Here is a 24,498-nt window from a genome sequence, read left to right on the forward strand (position 1 = left end):
AGATGAGGGAAAAGGAGCGTGTGTCCCCATTGCCCCCTCGCACTGACCCATGGATGAACCCATGGGTTTTGGCTCTGGTCGGAAGGGAGGTGTTGTATGCAGGATCTCATCCTGATGCTCCCAGGTTCAGCACTGGGAAGTGCCCAGTGCTGGTGTCACACCATTGGAGACGTCCTTAGAGCTGGGAAAGCGCAGCTCCTGGCTGGGTTATCATGGGATGTCAATGCCTGAAGCTCAGCTTTGAGGTTCTGTTGGCTCTCTGCTTCTCCTCTCCCAGTGGGGATGGAGACATCACCTCCCCACTGCAAATATTTGTTTTTGCCCTACAGGGAGATCTGGCCTGAGGCTTCACAAGTAACAGGATGACCCAAATCCCTGAAAACTTCCACAGTGGAGATAGAGCACAGTGACCAGGCTGAACTGTGGGGCTGGAGGTCCCAGGAACCCTCCTCTCCCTCGTCCTTCATCAGCATGGAGCCCTGGGCTCTTTGCTTCCTGATGGCCCCCACCAGGCAGGAGTTGCTCTTGTTCTTGAGGTGCCCCATTGGGCTCCAGTTCTGCTCCTGCTCCCCACAGCACAAAAATGCCCTTTTGGGGCAACCCTAGTCGAGAGAATTGTCTTTAGGACAGAGCTCAGATTGTCATTACCTGCAGGGGAAAAAAAAATCTTTGGTATCGTTGCAAGTTGCTCCTCAAGGCATTTTGGTAGGTGTGGGCAGCAGGCGAGGCCAGATCCGGCATAGGGCAAAGCCCCTTTGGTTCAGTGGGTGCTGGTGGGTGAAGGACAAGAGCAGCACTCAGCGCTCAGCTCCTCTGGGATGTTCCAAACCATTGGGTTCTTGTGCCAAGATGGGAACCAGTTGGACTCTGTAGGGTCCCAGGACTGGTGGCTGTGGGTTGGGTGTAAGCTTGGTGACACCTTCGTGTGCTTGGAATCGAGGTCAGAGCATTCAAAGAGCAACACTGGGATGGACCTCCAAGCAGCAACATTTCCCTACTGGGAAAGGTCTTGCAGGAATTTCTGGGACTCAGAGGGACGCAGAGCTCCCCAGAAGATACCAGGAGGGTTGTTTGGATGGATAGACATGAGGAAGATGAAGACTGCAGGATGCTGCATTGAAGAAGCTATTATATTTTTGGGGACCGCGTTGGTGGGGCACAAAGAAGTTGAGATCGTGTTCCTTGAACTTTGGAGCCACATTTACTGACAGAGGTGAAGGATGGAGAAGTGAAGAGGCAGAAGAGGACTGAAGAATCAGCATTTTAAAGTAAAGGCAAGGATGGAGACAAGTCTTCAAGGCCACCCCAAAGGAAAGCAACCCGAGGCCATCATACAATCACAGAATGGTTTGGGTTGGGAGAGACCTTTGAAGACCACCAGTCCCACTCACTGCCATGTGCAGAGACATCCTTCACCGGATGAGGTTGCCCAAAGCTTTGTCCAACCCAATCTTGAACACTTCCAACAATGGGGCATCCACACCTCTGGGCAGCCCGGTTCAGTGTCACCATCCTCAGTGTGACAAGCTTCCATTGCCCAGAACGGTCACAGCGTGGGGAGGAGGGCAGTGATGATGAGGGCATCGGGACCTTTTCCCTCATCTCAGAGCACAAGAGGAGCCCAGAGCTTTGCAAACTCAGGTGACGGCGGCTGATTGTCTCTGTCTCTCTTCTGCGTGAAGACACTTGGGTTTTGACACACAGATCTGAATGAAGCACAAATTAAAATCCCCAAACCTGAGAGGCGTGGGACCCGGCGGGGTCGGTTTGGCATGGGTGGGCACACACAGGGGTCCCATGCCTCGCATCCCTGTACCCAGTTTGCTGGGCGTGGGGTCGTGTGCCCCCACAACCCCCCTGCAGCCCCTACACCGTCCCCCATTGGGGCAAAAGAGTGTGCAGAAAAAGGAGAAAAGAAGAGGACGAACCAACAGAAGGAGAAAGGACAGCTCTCCCTCCCATCACTGTGTGACTCAGAGAATAAATAAATGTGGTGATCCATGCAGAAAACTCTTCATCAACCCAAAAACCATGGACAAAAGAAGCACAGTTTGTCCCCTCCCTCTCCCACCCACCCACCTCCCCGAATAATTATTACATCACTTCAAGAAAGAGTATATTTTTTTTCTTCCATGCATAAATCAAATTCTCATCTCGTCTTTTTTTTTTTTGTCTTTTTTCTTTTTTTGGTCTTCTTTAAATTACATCTGAACACAGAACACATATAATAAATACTCTCGTACGACATGACTCGGAGGAAAGTAACACGTCTCAACGCAAAGGTATCGTCGTCGATATTCCTTCACCTTTTTTTTTCTTTTTTCTTTTTTTTCTTCTTTTTTTTAAAAGGACTCGTTTAAATACGAAATCTGTAAACTCCGAGGGTCCCTTTTGCATCTTTCTCTCTCTCTCTCTCTCTCTTTCTCTCTTTTTTTTTTCATCATGAACCTACCCAGCTTCCATTTCCTTAACATTCAATACGTCTCCCATTGAATGCGTCAAAGAAATAAGAACATGCCGTCTTCTGCAAAATTATAATTTAACAGTATAAAGCTTCAAGTCACAAATTCCAAAAACTAGCTAAGTCATTATTATTATTTTTTTAATTATTTTTTTCGTGGTTTTTGTTGTTTTTTTTTTTTCCTTTTTTTTTTTATCACATAAACTATACATTAAATATCTTGAGGTATTTCAGAGAACATTGTCAAAAGCTTGTAAGGTCTGTGCTGGGTGGAAAAGAAGGCTTTCTCCTGCATAGAGAACGTCTTTGGTATCTCAAGCCATGTTTGGGAGAAGGGGCAGGATAGGTCAAGGCAATAGTGCGGAAGGTATGGGGATGAGGGGCGAGCAATGGGATGCTCTGATCTGCTCTCGGTGGGGGACGCAGGGGCTGAGGATGGCTCCTGGTGTCCCCGTGGTGGGGGTCCCAATGGGCTTGCCATTTTGGCCACGTTTGGTCCAATTCTGAAGGAGCTGTTTCCCACAAGATGCATCGGATGGAGCCCTGGGGGCGGGGGAGGGGAGCTAAGTGCTCCTGGAGAGCTTCACCCAGAAAGAAGGGGTGAAGTGTCTACTCAACACAAAGAGTACAATTCGACCCAAGATTTCCCCAAACTTTGGGGGATTTCTGCGGAAGAGCATCTTCTCCTGAGGGCCCTCTCATTGTCTCTACCTAAAGCAGAGCCACTCCCGTCCCACCCAACAGCAAAAGAACCTCTGTGTGAACCTGGAAACCTTTCCTGCTGGAGCTCTTATCTCCAAAAAGAAGAAAGGTTTGGAGAAAGTTGGCGGTGAGAAACGCCACTCATCCACTCTGCGCTATCAGAAAGGGAAACATGAGTTCCAACCTGAGCTGAGCACCGAAGGGACATCCGCGGTGGAATCAGCAAAGGAACATCCATAGAGGAATCCATGTCTCTAAGGTCCCCTCCAACCTAAGCCACTCTACAACTGAGTTCCAGAAGAGAGCTGGCCATGGTGCTGACCCCGAGAGGGCACCAAGATGCCAGGTCGGTGCTCTGGGGCAACTGGGGGACGCTGGAGACATCTGAAAGGGAAACAGCAGTGAGAGGGAAGGGCGATGCTTTCCCTTCCAAAAGGACGAGGGTTCGGCTTTGTTTCCTCCATCTCAACACCCAAAGGCTCCGAGAGCTGCCAGGATCCATCCGTCCAGAGAGCTGAGGTAACCGTGAATCTTCAGGACAAAAAAGGAAAAAGGAAAACGAACAGCAACGAAACGAAGCGGAGGAGCAAAGAAATGGCCACACACCTTTGGTACAAGAAAAAGGCACTCATCGACCACGCCGCCATCCCGGGGATGCTCGCTCGCCTTCTCTCACTCTCGGAGGGGGGGGAGGACGGGGGGGAAGGGGGGTTGGAATCGCAGGGAAAGCGGTGCTGCCAGCACAGACCAGACAAGGCAACAAAATCTTTGGTATCAGACGTGATTTTCAAATCACAAAAAATTGAAAACTCAAGTGAGGTAGCCTTGATTCTCGGGTTCTCACTAGAAATGTCTTTGCATCCTTGAGGGCCTGTGGCATTGACTCTTTGTTTTTGTTTTTGTTTTTTTCCTTTTTTTTCCTTTTTTTTTTGGTATATATATATTTTGGTTTGTTTGTTTCCTTTCTTCCCTTATATTAATTTCACTTTGTTTCTGCGTGTTGTTTTTTTCTCACTTCCCAAACCAAGGGCCCTCCCCCCCCTCCCCACCCCTTCCCCTTTTTCCTGGCTTTTCAGCCCTTGAATACGACCCGATGGGGTTCAGGAAGCCAACCCCCCATCGTCACCATGTCACGACAAGACAAGAAGAAACGTCAGGGGAATGCCAGCGTTGGGGAGCGGACTGCGGGAGGTGGGTACGGGGGGGATGAGCTTCACTTTGCTTTGCTCTGCTTTGCTGTTCTTTCTGGGTTCTGGTTGGCATGTGCCCCCTCCCAGCCCTTCTTCCTCCTCCACTTCTCCCTCCCTCTCGCCCATCCGCTCCCCCTGGCAGTGGTCCGGGTCGTTGCATGGGGCCGTGCCCACCTCCCCACCCGCCCCATCGGCTCTTTGGTAAATCAGTCCCAAAATTCATCCCCAAACCATGCGGTGGTGGCTCAGGGCTTTGCTTGTAGGGTTTTATTTTCACATTCTCTCTTTCATTCTTCCATCCTTTCTTTTCTCTTTTTTCTTTGGGTGCTTTTTTTTCTTCTTTTTTTTTTTTTTTTTTTTTTTTTGGGTGTACGCAGACACTTTTTTTTTCCTTATTTTTTTTTCCTTTCCATTTTCCCTTCTTTTCAACAAGGTGCCTTCCTGTTACAGACAACAGATCGCTCTCAAAGTAAAGTGAATCGAAGAAACCATAGCGCTAGAACACAGACGGTACTATTTTACCCGCATCAATTCAAGTGTCCCATTATTATTATTATTATTATTATTTGGGTTTTGAGGGTTGGCTTTGGAGGATTTCTCTTTCTCCCCAAGTGATGGGGGTGGCAGGGGGGACCCGGCCTTCCCCTCCATCCCCTCAGCCCTTCCCAGACGCCGGGGCCCCTCGGATCAGCACGGAGCCTGCAGGGTCAGGGCGACGGCCGAATGCAAAGGGTTTGACCTCGTGATTGCTTTTCATATGGCACAAGTCACCATCAAGAGCTCGGAGAGAACGATCGTTTTTGAAGCTAGTACCACTGCTCCAGAACTGCGCGTTTAAGGCAGGTTGTTAATTGGCACAAAAAAATTAAAAGTAAACGAAATAATAATAAAAAACAAATTCTCTTGTCATTTGGTTTTGTTTCGGTGGGTCCTTTTTTGGTGTATCTGCCGGGCTTTGCGTTGAGCTTGCTTGGTTGTGGTTTCTGTCGTCGTCCCGTTGGGGTTTGGTTGTTTTTGGGTTTCTTTTTTCTTCCCCTTTCGAGCTCATCAGAGAGTTCTCCCCTTCTCACACACAGCATTTCGCCACCAGGTCCATGGGGGTTTTCCTTCTCCACTGCGCTCCGACGCCGCCTCCCGCCAGGGGTTCAGTTTGGTTTTTGGTTTTGCAATTTCTTTGGTAACAGAGACGAAGACAAAAGGGGGTCGGAATAAGGGCACGAGTGCGTGTGGAGGGGAGGACGGGGCAAGACACAAAGCCAACAAAACTGCTTTGTTTGAGTTCATTCCTCAACCCGAAAGTTGAACCAGGAATCAAGTGGCGAATGCTGGAGCCAGCCCGGCCCCAAGCTGGCTGCCGGGAAAGACGTGACTCTTCGCTCCAAGTCTCTCCTCCCATCTCCTCTCAAACAATTCATGTTTTTAAATACCCGATTTCTGTAGCTAAAATGTGCTTCTTGACCTGCGTGGGCTCGAGGTGGAGCGGCCACGGTGCCGCTGGGGACGCTCAGGGGGACCCAGGGATGGGTCGGGGTGTGCAGAGGGTCTGGTGGTGGGGTGGGTGCTCCTGGGGGTTGAGGAAGGTGCTCATGGAGGGAGGTTGTGGGGCTGCCCTTGGCTGGGTTTCCAACAGCTTCAAGGGAGAGGAGCACCCGCATGTCAATGGCAAAGAGGGTCCAGCTGCTTTGGGAAAACTTGCTGGACCTCAGGGGAGCAAAAAGCTTCAGCAAGTGGAGACCTGAGGTCACCTCCAGGCATCCAGAGAGCATTTTCCCTGCTTAACCATCTTTGAATAATGGAAATTTTCACCCTGGCAAGCTGGAGTTGTACCAGAGAGCAGCCCCACAACTTCACCTCCTGCATTTCCCCCATCTTTATCCCAACACTGTGGGAGCTCTAAGGGTGGTTGTGGTGGAGGCAGAAGTTATGGGGGGCACAGCAGAGGACAAGGTGCTCCTAACCCCAAAGACTGGACCCTGGCGGGGGGGGACGGGACAAAGACAATCTTTGTGAGGTATCCCCAAGCAACTCCATTCCCTCTCCTCCATCCCACATCCCACACTCCATGGGCGTTTCCTCAGAGCCCTCCACGGGAAGGAGCCGGCCCAGCTGCAACCCCCATCCCTGCTCCTCAAGCAGAGTGGAGGTGGCAGCAGGACACAGCCCCATGACACCAGCACAGGGTGGGGGGACTCACAGTGCCCAGAAGCACCCACCCCAAACGGGGCATGCGCACGAGGCTGAGTTGGCTTTGTCATGAGGAGGATGACCGGGAGGGGGAAGGGAGGACTGGGGGACATCATGCTTTGGAGAAAGTGCTTGTAGAAGAAGAGGGGACCCCGGGGTTGGTGCCTGGCTCCTCCTGCCAGCGGTTCATACACCTCCGTCGGGCGTTCATGAAGAAGTTGCTGACGGTGTTGAGCTCCAAGCCCAGCTGCTGTGAGATGGTCATCTGCATCTCCTTGGACGGGCGTTTGTTCTCCTTGAAGATGGCGATCAGGGTGCGGCGCTGGAGGTCCGTGAAGACCAGCCGCTGCTTCTTGGGCTGCAGGCTCCTGTCTTTCTGCTGCTCTTGCTCTTTGCGTTTGCAAGCTAGATGTTCAAAAGAGACAACAGGGCCATTAATCGGTGCTGACCATCCTGGCCAGCCTGCAGGCTGCCTGGCTGCCTCCCAACACCAGCCCCTTCCTTCCTTCCCTCCAGGGAACCTGTTGGATTTATGCCCTCCATTCCCTTGGCTGCCTCCCTCCTTGTCCTCCCGAGCAGCAGCGTGAGCAAAGCCTGAGGGAAGCCCAGCACCTCCAGATACTCGTTATCTCATTTCTCAGCATCTGCTGCTGATCCTGGGGCTGGAGGATGAGGAACTCCTGCGCTGCCTCTGCTCCCACAGCCTGGCTATTGGGGCTGCTCTGATCCTAATTCATGGGGGCTATCCATCAGCCTGCCTCCTTTGCTGAGCTCTGGCCTCCACTGCCTCCTTTGCAGATCTCAGCAGAAGACTCAGGGGCCACTTCTTGGCTGTCACATCCAGCTGCTGGCTCTGAAACACGGGGGACAGCTGGAGATGGGGATAATGGGGACCGCAGTGGACATCTCATGGCATGGACTGGGTGACTGATCCCGTTTCCACTTCCTCTGGGAAGGGTTTTCCTGTCTCCAAAGGCTGAAGAGGAGCCAGAGTGATCTGATAACCCAAGTTACTGAGGCTGCTAGTGTGCCGTCACCACTGGCTGCTGGCATGTGTGTCAGGATGAACCAGTATCTAATTAAAAGCTTTCCTTTTAGCCTCCCTTGTGTCAGGACATTGGGTGCCCGAGGACTTGGCAGGGTCAGGGTTTATGAAGGGCATGGACAAGGCTGGGAACACACTCTTTCTTCCTGGGAAGCTTACAAAAGAGTCACAAAAGCACCGACTAAAGGCTGTCTGAGGAAAATCCCACCCTTGCTCAAAACAGCAGCAGTTTTCAGCCTATGGGGTTTCTTAGTTTGGCTCCTCTTGAAAGGATTTTGCAGTGAGGGCACACAGGTCACTGGAGACATTCACTGTCCAGAGGTGGGTGGAGGACAGATGTCCACTTGCAGGCAATTCCAGGAGCCTCTTCGAACTGCTCAGAGGAGCCAGAGGCCAAAACTGAAAACAGCAACGGGGCAGCACCATGGGTTCATGGCTGGTTATTGCCTTGCTGACCTCCTGCCTGCCCTACAAACCACTGGCAGGGCAGAGCAGCAGGCAGCCACCAATGGCAGGGGGCTGGAAGCCACTTCTTCCTAGCAAGAGAATGAGCAATGACTCTCTTTGACTGTTTTCCATCTTCCCTGTGCTATGGGTCCTCTTTGCACCACCCTGAACTCACAGAGAAGGATGACAGCCACCCCCTCCACCCAAAGCTGGGGAGACCTAGAGCTCAGCAAAGCAGGTAATGAATTTAACCACCCTTCCCTGCCTGCTGGGCTCACTCCCACTGAAGCACGGGGCCTTCCCCCACCCTTACCCCCCCAAAAAAAGGGTTTGCCAAATGCCCTGAGCCCAGAGGCTGCAAAGCAGCACCCATGGGGCCACGGGGCAGCCTGTCCCGGGGTTACCATCCTCAAACAGCCAGCAGAGAAGGGTTGAGTGGAAACCTACCCTATGACCATCAGATGCTTGCAAAAAGAACAAAAACAAAACAAAACAAAACAAAACAAAAAAGCCTTTTATAGAAAATCCGACTTGGTTTTTTTTTTTTTTCAGACATTAATTACAAATTGAAAGAGATCCCTGCCCAAACACCCCCAATAACGAACTGGAAGACGTCCCCCCACCTCCCAGTGCCCCCTCCCCCCCCTCCTCCCCGTGTCCCCCTGGCATGCTGGCACCCACCCCTGTGTGGATGGCATGTGCACCTCGTAGATACACTCCGGGTACACAGCAGGGATGCAGCAGTGTGAGATGTGTGTGCCTGCACAGACATGCCCCCGTGGGAAGTGCCTGCCACGATCCCAGCAAAGCCACAGAGCTGGCCCAACAGCACCCGCTCCTGCTATCAGTGCTGGATGGCCAGCCCATCAGCCAGCATTCTGGCTTTGCAAACCCACATTTCTCCTTCCCTGCTTCAATTATTACAAGTAATTATTACAAACCAGTCACCCATTAATAACCCACAGCTCCGAGGTGAGCGCTGCCCATCGGGGTCTTGCTGATCCAACCATGACCCACAGCTCCAGCACCACTGCTGAGCACAGAGGCGATGCCCCGCTCTGCAGCATCCCAAGTTTCCTGTGCTCGTTTCTTTAGTTATTAATTTCTTTCCCTGCTGATGCAGCCCAACACCACCCCCCTCTCCCCATTCCCCCCCTCCCCCAGCCCCATCTAATTACAGCTCGGCACAGCACAAATCGATAGTGACGCTGCTCAGATCTATTTACAGCCACGCACCCCCTGCGGAGGGTCCTTCTGCTCCCCCCCCCCCCCTCGGTGTGACAGTGGCGTCACTGACAGCGCTGAGGACAGGGGACAGCCTGGAGCCCTGCCCGGGTCAGCATGGGGAGGTTTTGTTTGCTTCACATCCCCTATTTTTCCGAGTCTTGAACTCCCAATGACTCATCTTTGGCTTCATGACGTTCTCCTTCCCGCCGTTGTGGGTTTTCTGGGTCTGACCCCAGTGCTTGGGGACAGGGAGCAAATGTCCAAGCACAGAGTTTGCCCCCTGGCTCCTCCTGCAGCACCAGGACCAACACTGGGGTTAGGGATTGGGGCTCCCCAGAGTGCAGGGGGTGCTCACCGTGCAGCTCCTCCTGTCCTCCCAGCTCACTGAGCAACGTGTGCACCTCTGACACCTCAACACCTCCGTCAGCAGGGACTGGCAAGAAAAGCAGGAGCCTCAAGGAGGCAACGACAGGCACAGAGGCAATGCCTCTTGGACACCAGGCACACAACCCATCCAGCATCTCACCCCCGACAGAGCTGACCTGGCTGCAGAAAAACCACACAGAGCAAAGCCAAGGAGCAACTCCAGCGAGAGGAAAGACCTCGGAGAGCAGTGGCATCCCACCCACCTCCCCCTGAAGGCTTCTGCCGAAGGGTTCTGCCTCCTCGGAGACGAATGTCAGAGGGAGAGCGCTTTCCTTGACTTAACCTTGACAGCTCAAAGCAAAATATCTCCCGAATCATTTCTAAAGGGACATAATAGAGACAATCAAACGGCCGCTGTTCAGAAGCTGCGATTATGCCTCGCAGCGTGAACTCCACGAAGCATTTAACTAATACCTGATGGCTTTGCAGGCTTCCGCAGCCTGCCAGACACTGCTTTCTCTATTATACCCTCAAACCTCTGTTTTCTCAGCCCCAGCGTGCTCTCCCTCTCCATTCACTTGCAATACAACCTGTAATTTTCTGCCCACTTTGCTTAAGTGCTGGTGATTTGTTGGAATCACAAAAGACAGCCAGGGGCTTTCAGAGCCGGCTGCAAGCGAGGTGAGGGTGAATAAAAACCCACTGGCTTTTCTCTATTTCTCCCCTCAAATCGGCTCGAGGGGCATTTAAGGGCTCCCAGGGAGGAGGCTGAGCTCTCAGCCCGGGGGTCTGCAGCTCTGAGTAAAGCAGGGCCATGTCTTACACCGAGCACAGCTGACCTTGTGGCATGCTCACCCTGCGCTCAGCGTTGGGCCAGAATGACACTGATGTGATGCAGTGTGTCCAGAGAGGGGCAGAGGAGCTGGGAAGGCCTCACTGCCCCGTGGGTGAGGGAGTGGGGTTGAGAAGAGGGGGCTCAGGGGAGACCTCACGGCTACGGAAAGGAGCTTGGGGTGAGGGGGGTGGGGTGATAGGCCGGGGGGGGGCGGCCTCAGGTCGCAGCAGGGGAGGGTCAGAGTGGGGACGAGGAACAGCTTCTCCCCCACAGAGCGGAGATGCGCCGGCACAGCTGCCCGGGAGCGGTGGGGTCACCGTCCCCGGAGGTGTTGGCACTGAGGGACGCGGTCAGCGGGCCCGGCGGGCCGGCTCGGGGACCCCGAGGGGTCTCCTCCAACCCACTGTGTGTCTGCACGGCTTTACCTCGCGGCGCGGGATGTGACACAGACCGGGATCTCCAGCGGAGGGTTTCGGTGCCACCGAGCGGCCGTGACGGACCCGCGGGGGCTGCGTGGCACCGCCACACGCACACAGCTGAGCGCTGAGGGCTCGGCCCACGCATCGCCCACCGCCCCAACGCCATTTCGGGGCTCCGCCGCTCCCCCTCCCCCACCGCGTCTTCCCGCCCCGGAAGCGGAAATAGTTCCTTCCGCCCCTCCCGGCACCGTCCCCGCCGCGATGGCGCCCCCCGGCGGCGTCACGGGGCACTTCCGCCCCACTCTACGAGGGGCGGGGACCCATGTGGCCACGCCCCCATCGCTGACCAATCCGGGGTCGCTCCCATCCCCCCGCCCCCCACCGCTGGAGGGGTCCATTCACAACGTGGGGGGGGGGGAGCACTGCGGAGGGGGGACGAGGATTTCCCATTGACTCTGCGCGCTCTGCCCCATTGCTGCCCGTTGTCACTGCACACACAGCCCCACAGGTGCCCACTGTCGCCAAATATACAGCCCCATTGCTGCCCATTGTCATTGCATACACGGACCCATAGGTGCCCATTCTTACTCCACGTACTGCCCCATAAGCGCCCATTGTCACCGCACGCACTGCCCCACAGGTGCCCATTGTCTAAGCGTGCACCGCCCCACTGCTGACAATTGACACTGCATGCGCTGCCCCATTGCTGCTCACTGTCGTTGCACACACTGCCCCATACGTTCCCCTTGTCCCTGCGTGCACTGCCCCATAAGTGCTCATTGTCACCACACACACTGCCCCATAAGTGTCCATCATCACCGCATACACTGACGTCCCAGCGGAACCCAGTGGGAGCAGCCTTGAGTGTGACCCCATGCCCCTCCCCCCCCCCCCTCCCCGGGGCTGAGGTGGGTGGGGGGCTCCCACCTTCCCTCCTTCAGAGCACGGAAGGAAGCTTCCTCCGTTCCCTTTAACGCTGACCCCCACGCAGAGCTGCTGCTTCTGGTAACGAAGCAATTAATCATGGTGAGCGCAGGATGGATTTGCAATCAGGGCCCCTCCGTGTTTCACAGCACTGGATGTGCTCCGGCCCAGCGTCGTGTGCTGGTAGGGGGGGGGTGGGGAGTGGGGGGTGGGGGGCAGGAGGGGCTGGTGCAGAGCATTGATCCTGTGTGGTCGATTTTATTGAAACTCCCACGAGTGGCTTTAACTCCGCGTCGGATATTGCTGGCACATCAGTTTGATGGTGACGTGCCTGGCTGGGCTCTGCCCGTGGGATGTGAGGAGGGGAAGGGGACTGGGGGGCTCGGAGGGGGGCTCTGCGGGGCTGCCCCACAGCAGTGCTGGAATGGAGACGTCCACGGGGCTGGGGGATGTGGGTGGGGGATGTGGTGGGTGCATGGGGTCTGCGTGGGAAGTGGGGGTGCGTTCTGGAGAAAGGAAAAAAGGGAGAAAAGATGGGAAATGAAGATCAAGTAAGGAAGTGTAAAGAAGGGGGAAGGAAAGAGAAAAGAGAAGGGAAAGAGGGGAAGGGGAAGGGGAAGGGGAAGAGGGGGGAGGGAAGGGGAAGGGGAAAGGGAAGGGGAAGGGGAAAGGGAAGGGGGAGGGGAAGGGAAAGGGAAAGGGAAAAGGAAAGGGGAAGGGAAAGGGAAAGGGAAAGGGAAAGGGAAAGGGAAAGGGAAAGGGAAAGGGAAAGGGAAAGGGAAAGGGAAGGAAATGCCCCAAACTGCACATGGAACCACTCACGGCACCTCCTGTGTCAGTGGCAGCTCTCCAATGGGGTTATGCATCAATGCAATGTGGGACCACCTTTGAGTTTAGGGGGAAAAAACGCCCTATTTTTACAGCCCAGTGGTGGTAATGATGAGTTTACCTTTTGGTTTGGGACATGGGAGGTGCCTGGAGCAAAATGAGGAGCAGAAGCAGTGGGGGATCCCACGTTTCGCTGCACCAAAGTCTCGGGGCTGTGAGAGATCTGAGGGAACCCTTCCAAGGGAGAAATGGTGCCTGATCCCTCAAGTCTGGCCCAGAAAATAAATAAATAATAATAATAGTAATTAAAAAAAAAAAGAATTAAAGATCTCAGACGGGCATTGATCGGTGGGTCTATTTTCAGAGCCTTTTAGTGAAGCCTCGTTGCAGGAAGGGCACTCAGAACACAACGCTGCCCCTCCATCCCAACCCACTGGTGCCTCATCGTGGGGGCTTTGGGAACACAGCCCCCCAGCACCGCCCCACCTCCATCCCTCTGCCCTGCGTCCACCCAGAGCTCCACCGTGGGGCCGAGCAGCAGCAGCCACAGAGCAGCAGCACCGCTATCTCCGTCAGCCCCTGATACCATCACCCGTCAGCGGCTCCGAATACATTTGCAATTTTATCCCTAATGGAGAGAGTTTGCTCATTATCTGCTCTTTATCGGCCACGGGTAGCGTGACTTCCCACACAGGGGCATCGCTCCCTGCAGATCATCTTCCCACTTGAGGACCTGCCCCCTTACAAAGCATGCTGGGTTCATTGCTTTGAATAACCCGGCGCTGCTCCGTTGCTGCACTCCGGGAAGTCCCGTTGTCACCGCGGTGCACCCGGGGAAACTGAGGCAGGGTGGATGCAGGGATGCTCCCATGTCAAAGTCACCACTTGCGTTCCTCCCGCATGGAGCATGGGGAACAAAGCCAAACCCATTGGCCCCAGGGTTTGGGATGGGATGGGATGGGGGGGGGGGGTGGGCAGGTCCCTCTTTTTGCTTTCTGGAGGATGGGGGCATCGCCACATCCCCGTGGCCACCTGAATTCACAGTGACACCGTGTCCTCCCATTGCAGTGCTGGAGGGAATCGGGGCATGGTTCGGTCAGAGCTTGGAGGCTGAACCCTGGGGGCAAGCAGGCAAAGAAATCAATGATGCCCGAGCAATGGGGCACAAAGTGGTACCCACGGGGGAAGCGGGGGGGGGGGGGACAGCAGCATCCCTGCCACATCTCACCCAGAGCTCAGCCCTCCGTGCACCACCTGCCCCACTACGGCCCAGCAGACCTCTCCAGGCCTGGATTTCCCGACATCCCGACCTACACCGACACCAACCTGGGAGTTCAGCTCTAGGTACAGCTCCCTAGAGCACTCCTGAAATCCCAGCTGCCTGTGTCCACCTTTCAGAGCTGAGGATGGGATCCCCCACCCTTTATAATGCCCCATCCTCTCCTTTCAACCCAACGCAATCCCGTGCAGCCGTGCTGAGAGCCACAAGTGGGGGTCGGAGGAGAGCTCTTAACTGCTCCCTCGTTTTGAAGGCGCAGCCAGAAAGTGCGAGTGGGGTGGATCAGAATCCCAACCTCCTTTGTTGGGATGCCCACGGCCGCGGGTTCACAGCGTGCAGCTCTGAGCTGGGAGATGGGGTTGGGATGGGGCCAAGATGCAGCACACCCTGAAGTCCCACAATTTCGGGGTCCTGGGAAGCTCTCGTTGATCACAGCCACACTGAGGCTCTGCAATGGGAGCTTCAGGTGCCAGTGAGGTTTCCTTATGGGATCTTTGGTGCCTGAGCTAGTTTAGGGCTGCCAAACAAGCGCTGCACCCAATGCAGGAGGTGGCAGCGGGGCCGGACTCTGCTCTCCTCCCACCTCCATCCATCCCTCCATCCTCCGCTCCTTCCCAACCCAGACATCACAAACCCCACACAACCCCAGGGCCGCTCCCACCCACAGACCCCCGATCTGCCAGCAGCCCCAATCCCATCACTGATCCTCATTTTGTGGGCGCAAATCAGAGCCCCCACGGCGGCCCCTTGGGTTCGTTTTCCAGAGGAAAAAAAATAATAAATCATAATAATAAAGAAAAAAAAATCCAATATTCTGTCTGCAGTCGCAGGAACGCGCCGTAAATCTCCCCCTTTCCCCACCAGCAAAATGAATCCTTGCATCGGTACGATGACGACGATGATGATTCCTACACGTTCTCCTTTTTTTTCCCCTTCAGGTCGAATCCCCCCCATGACTCGGACGGGTTTCAACCCACTCTCCCCCCCCCCCCCACCCCCCCCCACAATTGCCAGGAAATCCGCATCGCACACCCAGCGGCGCTCAATGGGATTTTAATAGATGTATTTTCAAATCAGTTCTGGGCCTTTCAAGACTTATCAGTTAAATGAGGTTTTCGAATTGATTCAAAGGTCACAACTGCGGGAGTTTTTCTCTTCTCTGTTATCTCCCCCCCCCCCCACGCACACACACACCCCACAGTTTCAGTGGGGAGAAAACAACCAAAGTCACCCCGGTGGTGTATGCCCAGAAATGAACAAATCCGACCCAAATCCACCCCCCTAAAAAGAAAATGAATGGACATAGGGAAGTGGGTGCGGGGCAAAGTGAGAATGGGTTCGGTTTTGGGCAGTGCTGAGGGTCCGGGGGGTGATGGAGGGGTGTGGGGGGGGGGGGGCGGGCAGTGGGGTTTGGGGTTTTCTGTAGGGGCGTGGGGGGCCGGAGCTCGCTTCGTCGTGGGGTAAAGAGGGGAGAAGGCGGATTTAATATTTAACCGGCGGAGCTTTATTGGCCCCTTCTGACGCGCAGATTAGGAGCAAACAGAGAAGGAGCTGCGGGCGGAGCGAGGCGGCCCCGGCCCTGATAAGGAGCGCGGGTGCGGTGCGGGGCGGTGCGGGGCGGTGCGGGGCGGCCGCGGTCCCGACGGGAGGGGCAGCTCCGGCTGTCAACGTGCGAAACCCCGAGCGAAAAGGGCAGGGAGAATAAATAGTAATAAAGCGGTGGTGGGTTTCGCTTTTTATTTCTCTTTTCCTTTTTCCTCTCCTTTTAGAAAAATCTTCTTTCTTCTTTTTTTTTTTCCCTCTTTTTCTTTTATGTTTCTTCCCCTTATTTTTTCTTTTTCTCCTGTTTTTTCCTGTTTCCTCCCTGTTTTCCTTTTATTCTCTTTCTTCCTTTTATTCTCTTCTTTCCTTCTATTCTCATTTTTCCTCTCTTCTCTTTTTATTTTCCTTTCTTTTCTTTTTTTTTTCTTCCTTTTCCTTTCTTTTCTTTTTTCTTTCTTCCTTTTCCTTTCTTTTCTTTTTTCTTTCTTGTTTTTCCTTTCTTTTCTTTTTTCTTTCTTGTTTTTCCTTTCTTTTTTCCTTTTTCCTTTCTTTTTTCCTTTTTTACATTTTCTTTCTTCTTTTTCTTTCCCCCTTTTTCTTCTCTTTTATCTTTTCCCCTTTTCTTTCTTTTCCCCTTTTCTTCTTTCTTCCCTTTTTCCTCTTTTACACCTCTCTTTCTTCTCTCTTTTTTACTTTTTCTTTCTCTATTTTCCCTTTTTTCTTTTTCCCTTTTTTCTTCTTTATTCCTCTTCCTTCTTCCTCCTTTTCTTTTTTACATTTTCTTCCCTTCTTTTTTCCTTTTTTTTTCCATTTTTCTTTTCTCTTTTTCTTTATTTTTTTTTGTTTCCCACGAAGAAATCTGTTTAATTCTTTTTTCTCCCTTTCCTACTTTCTCCTTTCCTATCACTATTTTTCAAGCGTGAAACAGGAACACTCCTTTCCCCTCCTTTTACTTCAGCGAAACGATTCCCCCCTCCGGAGGGCTCCGGCGCTGCTCCGTCCGACGTCGTTGGAGCGGAGCTGGAATCGAAACAGAGCTTCGGGAATGGGATATTTCGCGAGATTTTACACAGCGTGTTCTTGCGCCTTGTTCCGGCAGCTCTGTGTTAATTAGCGGCATTAATTATTGCTGTTGCCAAAGCTCTCGTGCCCTCGCTGGCCCTTTGCTTTGGCCCGGCCCCGCGCTGCTGCTCGCTCGGTTTGGGTTTTTGCAGTGGTTTTGGGTTTTATTTTTTCCCCTTGAGGAGAGACAGCGATTGGTGTGGGGTTTGAAAACCGAGAGGGAGAGGGGGAGAAAGCGGAAGGAAAAGAAAAGAAAGGAAAAGAAAGGAAAAGAAAGGAAAGGAAAAGAAAAGAAAAGAAAAGAAAAGAAAAGAAAAGAAAAGAAAAGAAAAGAAAAGAAAAGAAAAGAAAAGAAAAGAAAAGAAAAGAAAAGAAAAGAAAAGAAAAGAAAAGAAAAGAAAAGAAAAGAAAAGGACAGAGAAAATAAGGAAGTGAAAAGAGGAAAGAAGAAAGGAAAGGAAGGAAAGGAAAGGAAAGGAAAGGAAAGGAAAGGAAAGGAAAGGAAAGGAAAGGAAAGGAAAGGAAAGGAAAGGAAAGGAAAGGAAAGGAAAGGAAAGGAAAGGAAAGGAAAGGAAAGGAAAGGAAAGGAAAGGAAAGGAAAGGAAAGGGAAAATAGGAAGTGACAAAAGAAACGATGAAAACGCGAAAAGAAAACGAAAAGGAAACGAAAAGAGAAAGGAAATTAAAGAAATGAGAGAACGGAAAACGAAAAACAAAATACAACGGGAAAGGAAAACAAAGAAATAGGAAAGCAAGAGAGAAGGGGAACAAAATACGAAGGAGAAAACGAAAATCGGCGGAGGAGTGCTCGGACCGCAGTGAACGGCGGCTCCGTCTGCGGGGACACGGCCGTGAGCGGCTCCACTCGGGACCGCGCTACCCCCACGGAGCTGTGGGTCGGCTCAAAGCCCCCGTGGAAGCGGCAGAATTTCACGCACGGGGGGCATTGATTTCTCGGCCGAGTTCAGCGCCGATGCAGAAGGGTCGCAAACGATGATTTCGCTTTTTCGGGTCAAATCCACGGGAGGATTTGCGAGTCCTGCGTGCAGGGATAAAGCTGTGGCGGGGAGGAGGGTCCCGCGCACCCACGGGCACGCGGGGTGGGAGAGCGCACAGCGAGAGCCGGCACCCACGGACACCGGGGGACACAGGCACCGGGAGACACTCGTGGGGGTGCGGGGGGGGGGGGAGAGCACCCTCTGCCCTCCGCGGACACGCGCGGACGGGAGCCCGGAGCCGTTCCCGTGAGGTCGGAGCCGATGGCTGCACGGTGCCGTGGGGTCTCTGCTTTTTTTCGGTCGCAGTGAGTGTGGGACCCCAAAAAGCAGCGCCGTGGGGCGGGATCCGGAGAGCACGGTCCCCACGGAGTGGGGGAACGCGAAGTTTTCCGCGCCGCGTGTGTCCTGGAGGGGTGAGGGGGGTGAGGAAGGGGCACGACAATGCCGCTGTTTGAGCACTGAGACGGATCCCACGGGCCGGGTCACGCCAGATGTTGCCCCACGGACACCCACACCTATTTCGGGGTGCAACCCGGGGGGAACGGAGCCGCTGTCTCCTCCGGCACCGGACCCCCCGCCCCCCCAACCAACCCCCCCCCCGCTGCCTGAATAATTAATGGGTCATCTGCGCACGGGGCGGCGAGAGGGGGAATTGGAGTGGAAAGAGGAGAAAAGCAGCAATTGCCATTTCTCGGGGCCCGGCGTATTTATCGATCCCGGATTTAGTGGCTCGGGATAACACATCGGGAGCACTCCTGAACCCGGTTGGAACCCATTTTCTCCTCTCACCGTGCGGGGGTCGCGGCCCTACGGCTCCCCGAGCCCGCAGTGGGGGATATGGGGCAGCCCCCTCCCCGATAACCGCGTTTGTCGCAGTCGGAGGGGCCGAGGTGCGGCCGCGCCGTCGGGGATCGAGGCCGAAAACGACCGTGGGGCCCAGCTCGGCCGACGGTCGCCCCCAGCTCCGTGTCCCGGGGGGGCCACGACCTCCATCAGCCTTCCCCGACCGCTTTTTGGGGTGTCCCGACCCACGCGGAAGAAGCGAAACGAAACTGGGCCCCACAGGAGCGGCAGCGGAGCCGGGGATTGGGAACAAAGCGAGGGGCAACGTGGGGAGGGGGGTCCCCCCGGTCCGGGAAGGTGCGGAGATGGGGTCCGGCTCCTCGGTGGGGCGACCCCGTGGGGCACGGCCCTGTCCTGCGGGGTTTTGTCGGAGCTGAGAGGAGGTGAATCCATCGGAAGGAGCATCGGTTCGGTTTTTTCCTTCTGTTTCGTTTTGTTTTCTCAGAAAGCAAAAAAAAAAAAAAGAAAGAATTCGACCCCGAAGAAACGAGGATTGGTTCGGGCTTTGTTTTGTTGTTCTGTTTCCGGAAATCACGTCCTTTCGGCGCTGGGAATTCAAAACCATTTTAAGGAGATGGATCCGTAACCCAAAAACCCGACAGCTCGGGAAGGAGCGGAGCAATGGGACCGGGGCAGGACCCGAACCCCGACGGCACCGCCGCACCGCACCGGTGGGGCACGGACCCCCAGACCCTCCCCCCCCCCCAAATTCCTTCATTTGTATCACGGTTATTATTTCAGATTTGGGCTCAATTAGCCCCAACAACGGGGGGCATTAAACGGCCGACGGCGGCAGTGTTTAAATCTTTATTTACCAGAACCTTGTAAAGCCAGGAACAATTTGCATTCTATTAACTGCTTTTCAATAGGGCATCGACTGGAACTAAAAGATGCCACTACCCTGTCCTAATTAAAGAGCAACTGAATTACGCTAAATACATATGAACGCCGCTCTCCTCCATAAATAACGGCTGCGGAGCGCCCGCGGGGAGCGGAGGTCGGTGCAGACCCCCTTCACCCCCCCCCCCATCCCACGATTGTCACCCCACGGCCGCCCCACGGAGCACAGGGACGTGGCTCGGGGACATTTCTGCTGCGCTCCGACCGCTCCGTCCGCGCACCGACAGTTCCCGTGACCCCTCCGAGCCCCGCACAGATCCGCGCAGAAAACGCTTTTTTATTGATGTTCTTTTTTCCCTCCTTTTCTCCCTTTTTTCCCCTCCTCCTTCCTCCCGTTTTTTCCTTCCTTTCTTCCCTCTTTTTCTCCTTTTTTCTCCCCTTTCTTTTCTCCCGTCTCTCGGCCCAGCGCCGGGCTGAAGCAGAACGATCCCCCACGGAGCTCCGCACCCATCAGCGCCGAAAATGGTTTTTTTTTTTCCCTTTTTCCCTCTTTTCCCCCCTTTCCATTTTTCTTTCAATTTCTTTCCCTTTTTCCTTCTGTTTTTCCTTTTTCCCTCCCTTTTTCCCTTACTTTCCCCTCCTCCCTCCTCCTTTTCTCTTTCCGTTTTTCCCTTTTCTTCTTTTTTGTTTTCCCCCTTCTTTTCCCTCTTTTTTATCCCCCACCAAAGGCACATCTCTCGGCCCAGCGCCGGGCAGAGACAGATCCCCCTCGAACCCCGCACTGACCCGCAAAGAAACGCTTTTTTTTCCCCTTTTTTCCTCCTTTCTCCCTTCCCCCCCCCCCAATCATTCTCCTTTTCTCCTTCCCTTTATTTTTCCCTTTATTTATTCCTTTTCCCCTTTATTTTTTTCTCTTTTTTCTCCCCTCGGACGCTCCTCTCTCGCCCAGCACCGGGCTGAGCCCCACCACAGGCTCACTGGGCACAACCCCCCCTCCCCCCCTCAGATTTTCGGACCCCTCCCGGGATACATCGCGGATTCCCCGGTGCTGGGAGCCCCTGGACGGGGCGCATCGCGGTGCCCGGGGGCTGTCGGCGGCTCTCAGGGGTCGTGGGGGGGGGAAGGAGGAGGGGGAAGGAAGAGGTGACGGGTCCAACCGGGAACGATTCCCAACGGGAGCGGCACTTCTGTGCTCCTATAGCCGTCAGGAGCATGCTGGGGGCGGGTGGGGGGGGGGGGAGTTGTAATCATTAGGTTTTACTCCTTCTCCTCCTGTAGGATTCCTCCTTCTCCTCCTGTAAGATTTCCCCCTTCTCCCTCTATAGGATTTCCTTCTTTTTCCTCGATAGGATTTCCCCTCTCTCCTCCTAAAGGCTTCACCGCGGCTCCGTCACCCCCAGCCCCACAACCCCACCGGTGCGTGCGAGCTTTCCCTACGCGCGTAACGACCCCCCACCCCACCCCCCCCACCTCCCCCTCGTACCTGCGAGCCTGAGCGCGGACATCCTCTGAAATTCGGGCTCCTGCAACCATTTCCACATCCTCCGGAAAGTCTCCCGGCCCGACTTGAGCTTACTCCAGGGCTTTGGGTTCCGCAGCAGATCCGAGAGGGTCCCCTGCGAACGGCACAAGATCCTCTGCGCGAAGATCGCCTGCGGGATGCTGTAGCGTTTCAGCTCGGCCGTGATCCTTTGTGCCACCTCTTTGGTGTTGATCTCCTCCACCTGCCCCGATCCTCCGCTCTGAGATCCGCTGGCCGAGGCCTGGCGATCCCTTTCTGCCAGCAGCGAACCTCCGGCTTGGGGGTGCGGGTGACCGTGCGGGTGCATCCCGTTGAGCGGGGGCATCATGGCCGAGCTGGGTGCCCCCAAACCCCGCGCCAGGTGCTCCTCACCCCGGGACAGCATCGCGGCGTGAGAATCGAAGCCGTTGGGCGACAGCATCTTGTCGTTGGGCAAGTGGCCCCCGGGACCGTACGGAGTGAGAGGTTGCTGAGCGTTGTGCAGGCTGCCCAGCCCGTTGGGGAGAGGAGAGAGGGGCTGCCCCATAGCCGGCATGTCCTTGGGGTAGTGGCTGTAGAGGTTGCCCATGGAGGCGAGGCTGCGTTCGTCCCGCATCAGGGTGAAGCTGCCGCTCACGTTGCCGGCCAGGCGCTGGTGCGGGTGGTGGTGGTGGTGGTGGTGGTGGTGTGGGTGGTGGAACTTCTCGGACACGGTGGAGATGGGCGGCAGGTGCTGCAGGGGGGTGAGCGTGGTGTAGGTGCTGCTCAGGCTCATCCCGGACGGCGATTCGCAGGACATGCTCATGGCCGGGTGCAGCGGGGCCGCCAGGCTGTGCTCGGCGCGGTAATCCCCCCTTCCAGGATGGATGCCATGCCCGACACCATGGCCGGCCGGCCGTGCGGGACCAGGTTGCGGTGCGAGCTCTGCCGCCCGTGTGCGGGGCTCAGCAGCTCCGCGGGCTGCGAGTGCGGGACGCCGTGCAGGCTGCCCAGGTTCTCCATCGCCAGCTCCATGGTGGCTCTGCCGCTGCCTGCTCGCTCGCTGCCTTCCTCCCCCACCCCCCTCCTCCTCCTCCTCCTCCTCCTCCTCCTCTTCCTCCTCCTCCTCCTCCTCCTCCTCCTCCTCCTCCACCCCCCCTCCCTTCCCCTTTTCCCCGGATTAATTCAGACTCCGCGTTTCGGGGATCGATCTCCCTCGCCCCGCTCTCAGATCATCACGATGAGCCGCGCCCGCCCGCCCCAGCGCGGTGCGGTGCTGCGCGGTGCCGGGAGCGGTGCGGTGCGGTGCGGAGCGGTGCGGGGCGTGAGCTCGGGGCGGCTGCGGCGCCGGCTCCCGGCAGCCTCGCTCAGGGCCGCGGCGTGACGTCAGCACAGCCCCGCCTCCCCCCGTACCCCCCCACCCCCTTACCCCCCCGCACCGGGGAGGGATGGAATTTGGGGGGGGGGGGGGGGGGGAAACAGCAGGGCCGCGCCTGCACCGCTCCCCCCAGGGGTAACCCCTAAACTACGATGACCCCCGCCCCCCTCTCTCCGGGTTGACCCCTCCCCCCCCTATAGGGTAACGCCCCCCACACTACTGGGGTGACCCCCCCCCCCACACCCCCCTCCCCCACCTTCGAGCTGGGTGACCACCAGTTCAAATCTCCAAGCGCACAGCTGGTGGCACTGCACAGCTCACTGACCCCCCCCCCCAGCACACATCTGGCTCTCCCCAGCCTCGTGTGTGCCCTCAAAGTGACTGCCCCCAACGCCCCCCCCCTCTTCCCCCCTTCCTTCTTTGTCCCCCCCCCCTATACTCACCCTATGCCCTCTCACAAACCTGCTGCTCCCCCCCAGTTCTGACTGCCCATCCACTTCCTGCATCCGTGTCCCCCAAACACATCTGTGTGTCCTTATGTACGCCCCCCATAACTCACCCCCCCACCTCCCCAACCCCTCCCTCCCACCCTACCCCCCCACCCCGATCCCCTGGGACTGTTTTGGAGCTGGAGGTGGGGGTGGGGAAGGTGACAGGGACACACATGGGGTGGCACAGGGAGCTCAGCGGCGGTGGGGAAGGGGGAAACGGGGAAAGGGAAATAAAGGAAAAAGGGAAAGGAAGAGGGGAAAAGGAATGGAGAAGAAGAGGGAAAAGAAAGGGAGGAGGATGGGAGGGAGCAGGAAGGCAGCACGGTGTGAGCTGGCGTTTAGGCCACGGCTGCCACTCGGTGCCCTCCCCAACACCTTTCAGTGTCTCTCACAGTGCCACACAGAACCCCAGCTCCGGTATTTCCAGCCATGCTGAGTCCTCCAGGCCGGGATATGATGGTTTCCAGAGCTTTATTGAACCACGCTGAAAACCTCGAACCCACAGCTTGCCCTTGGTGGGCCCTGCCAGGGTGCTCCATCCTGATGCCACCAAACTGCAGGCAACCAGGGGGCTTCAGGGTGGGCCTGGGGGCTCCAGCACTGCAAATCCCATCCAACACAATGCAGTTTAACCCAAACCATCCCAGCCATCCTATTCCATGCTGTACTGTGCCATCCATCCGATCCCATATATCTGGTCACATACATCCCATCCCACCTCATCCATTCCACCTCACTCCATCTCATCCCATCTGTTTCAGTTTTACCCCACCTTATCCATCCCACCCTATGCTGCCCCATCTCATCTGATTCCATCCCGTCCAATTGTATCCCATCCCATTATTCTCATCACATCCCATTTATCCTATCCTATCCCATCCCGTACTACCCCACCTCATCCCACCACATCCTATCCCATCCCACCCCATCCTATCCCATCTTACCCCATTTGTCTCATCTCATCTTACCCCATCCCTCTGGAGGCAAACTCTCTTCTCTGAGTTTGGGATGAGACCTCCCTTGCTCCTCTTCCCCACAAGTGCAAAGACCACTGTCCCATAAAACCCAGGTAACCCATGGGATGTGGGCACCGGGTAAGCTGTGGGTAGGGAGCCCTGGGGTAGGAGGATGGGGGGGGGGGACAGTTTTTTTCACATTTTATCTCCCTTATATTAACCCCCTTATAAAAGGGGGTCCAGGGCTGGGCCTGGCCAGAATGGGGGTCTACAAGGTCACTGAGTGCCCTTGATATTAGGGTTTGATCTTAAGGCTTCCTTGCACAGAGCTCCAAATCTGCCCGGCTGTGGGGTGCTAGGGGTCGTCACAAACCACGGGGGTGTCACATGGAGGGCACTTCCAGACAGAGAATGGGATGCAAAATTGGGAAGGGATGGGATAAGATGGGATGGGGGGTCCAGGGGCAGAGCTAAGGAGTACGGGGGATACGGGGAGGATAAATTGTCCACGGAGGAGGAGGAGGGAACAAACAAGGGATGAAACAGCCTCGTCTGAAACGGTTTCATTGAGTGTAATAACGGCGATAGTGCATCGACCGCCCCATCGAGCGCCCATCGACAGATCCATCCCTGCAGCTGCCCAACGTCCCGCACGGTCCCCGCACCGCCCACCTCTCCAAACCCCCCCCCCCACCCCCCAACCCCCCCCTGCAGCACCGGGGGCCCCGTGGCAGGAGCTGGACTCTGCCCCGCGCCGAGCTTTGCACCCAGCAAACAACAACAGGAGAAAAAAAAAGGAGAGAGAGTGAGAGCGAAAGAGAGAGAGACTTTTTAGTAATTAGTGCGACATAATTGAGTAATGCGGTAGCTTCTCGGCCCCCCCCCCCCCCCCACTCGCCCCCCCCCCTTCTTTCCCACCTCCCCCCTGCTCTTCTTCTTCCCCGATCGATGCAATATCATTAGGGCGAGAGGCATTGGGGCAGCGCTCGAGGGGCCCGAAC

The 24,498-nt window shown here is 55.5% G+C and overlaps 1 protein-coding gene across 1 annotated transcript; it reads right to left on the reverse strand.

Moving 5' to 3' along the window:
- Nucleotides 1–5,248: 5,248 nt before the first annotated feature.
- Nucleotides 5,249–21,739, reverse strand: ONECUT3 (one cut homeobox 3). The gene is given in 3 exon segments (XM_065745925.1): nucleotides 5,249–6,942; nucleotides 20,676–21,545; nucleotides 21,548–21,739. Coding segments are annotated over 3 exon segments (1,323 nt in total). The 5' UTR covers nucleotides 21,708–21,739; the 3' UTR covers nucleotides 5,249–6,649.
- Between the last annotated feature and the right edge of the window lie 2,759 nt (nucleotides 21,740–24,498).

Source organism: Cyrtonyx montezumae, unplaced genomic scaffold, assembly GCF_038088225.1.
Source record: "Cyrtonyx montezumae isolate F1298 unplaced genomic scaffold, pur_monq_1.0 scaffold_39, whole genome shotgun sequence".
NCBI classification, from domain to species: domain Eukaryota; kingdom Metazoa; phylum Chordata; class Aves; order Galliformes; family Odontophoridae; genus Cyrtonyx; species Cyrtonyx montezumae.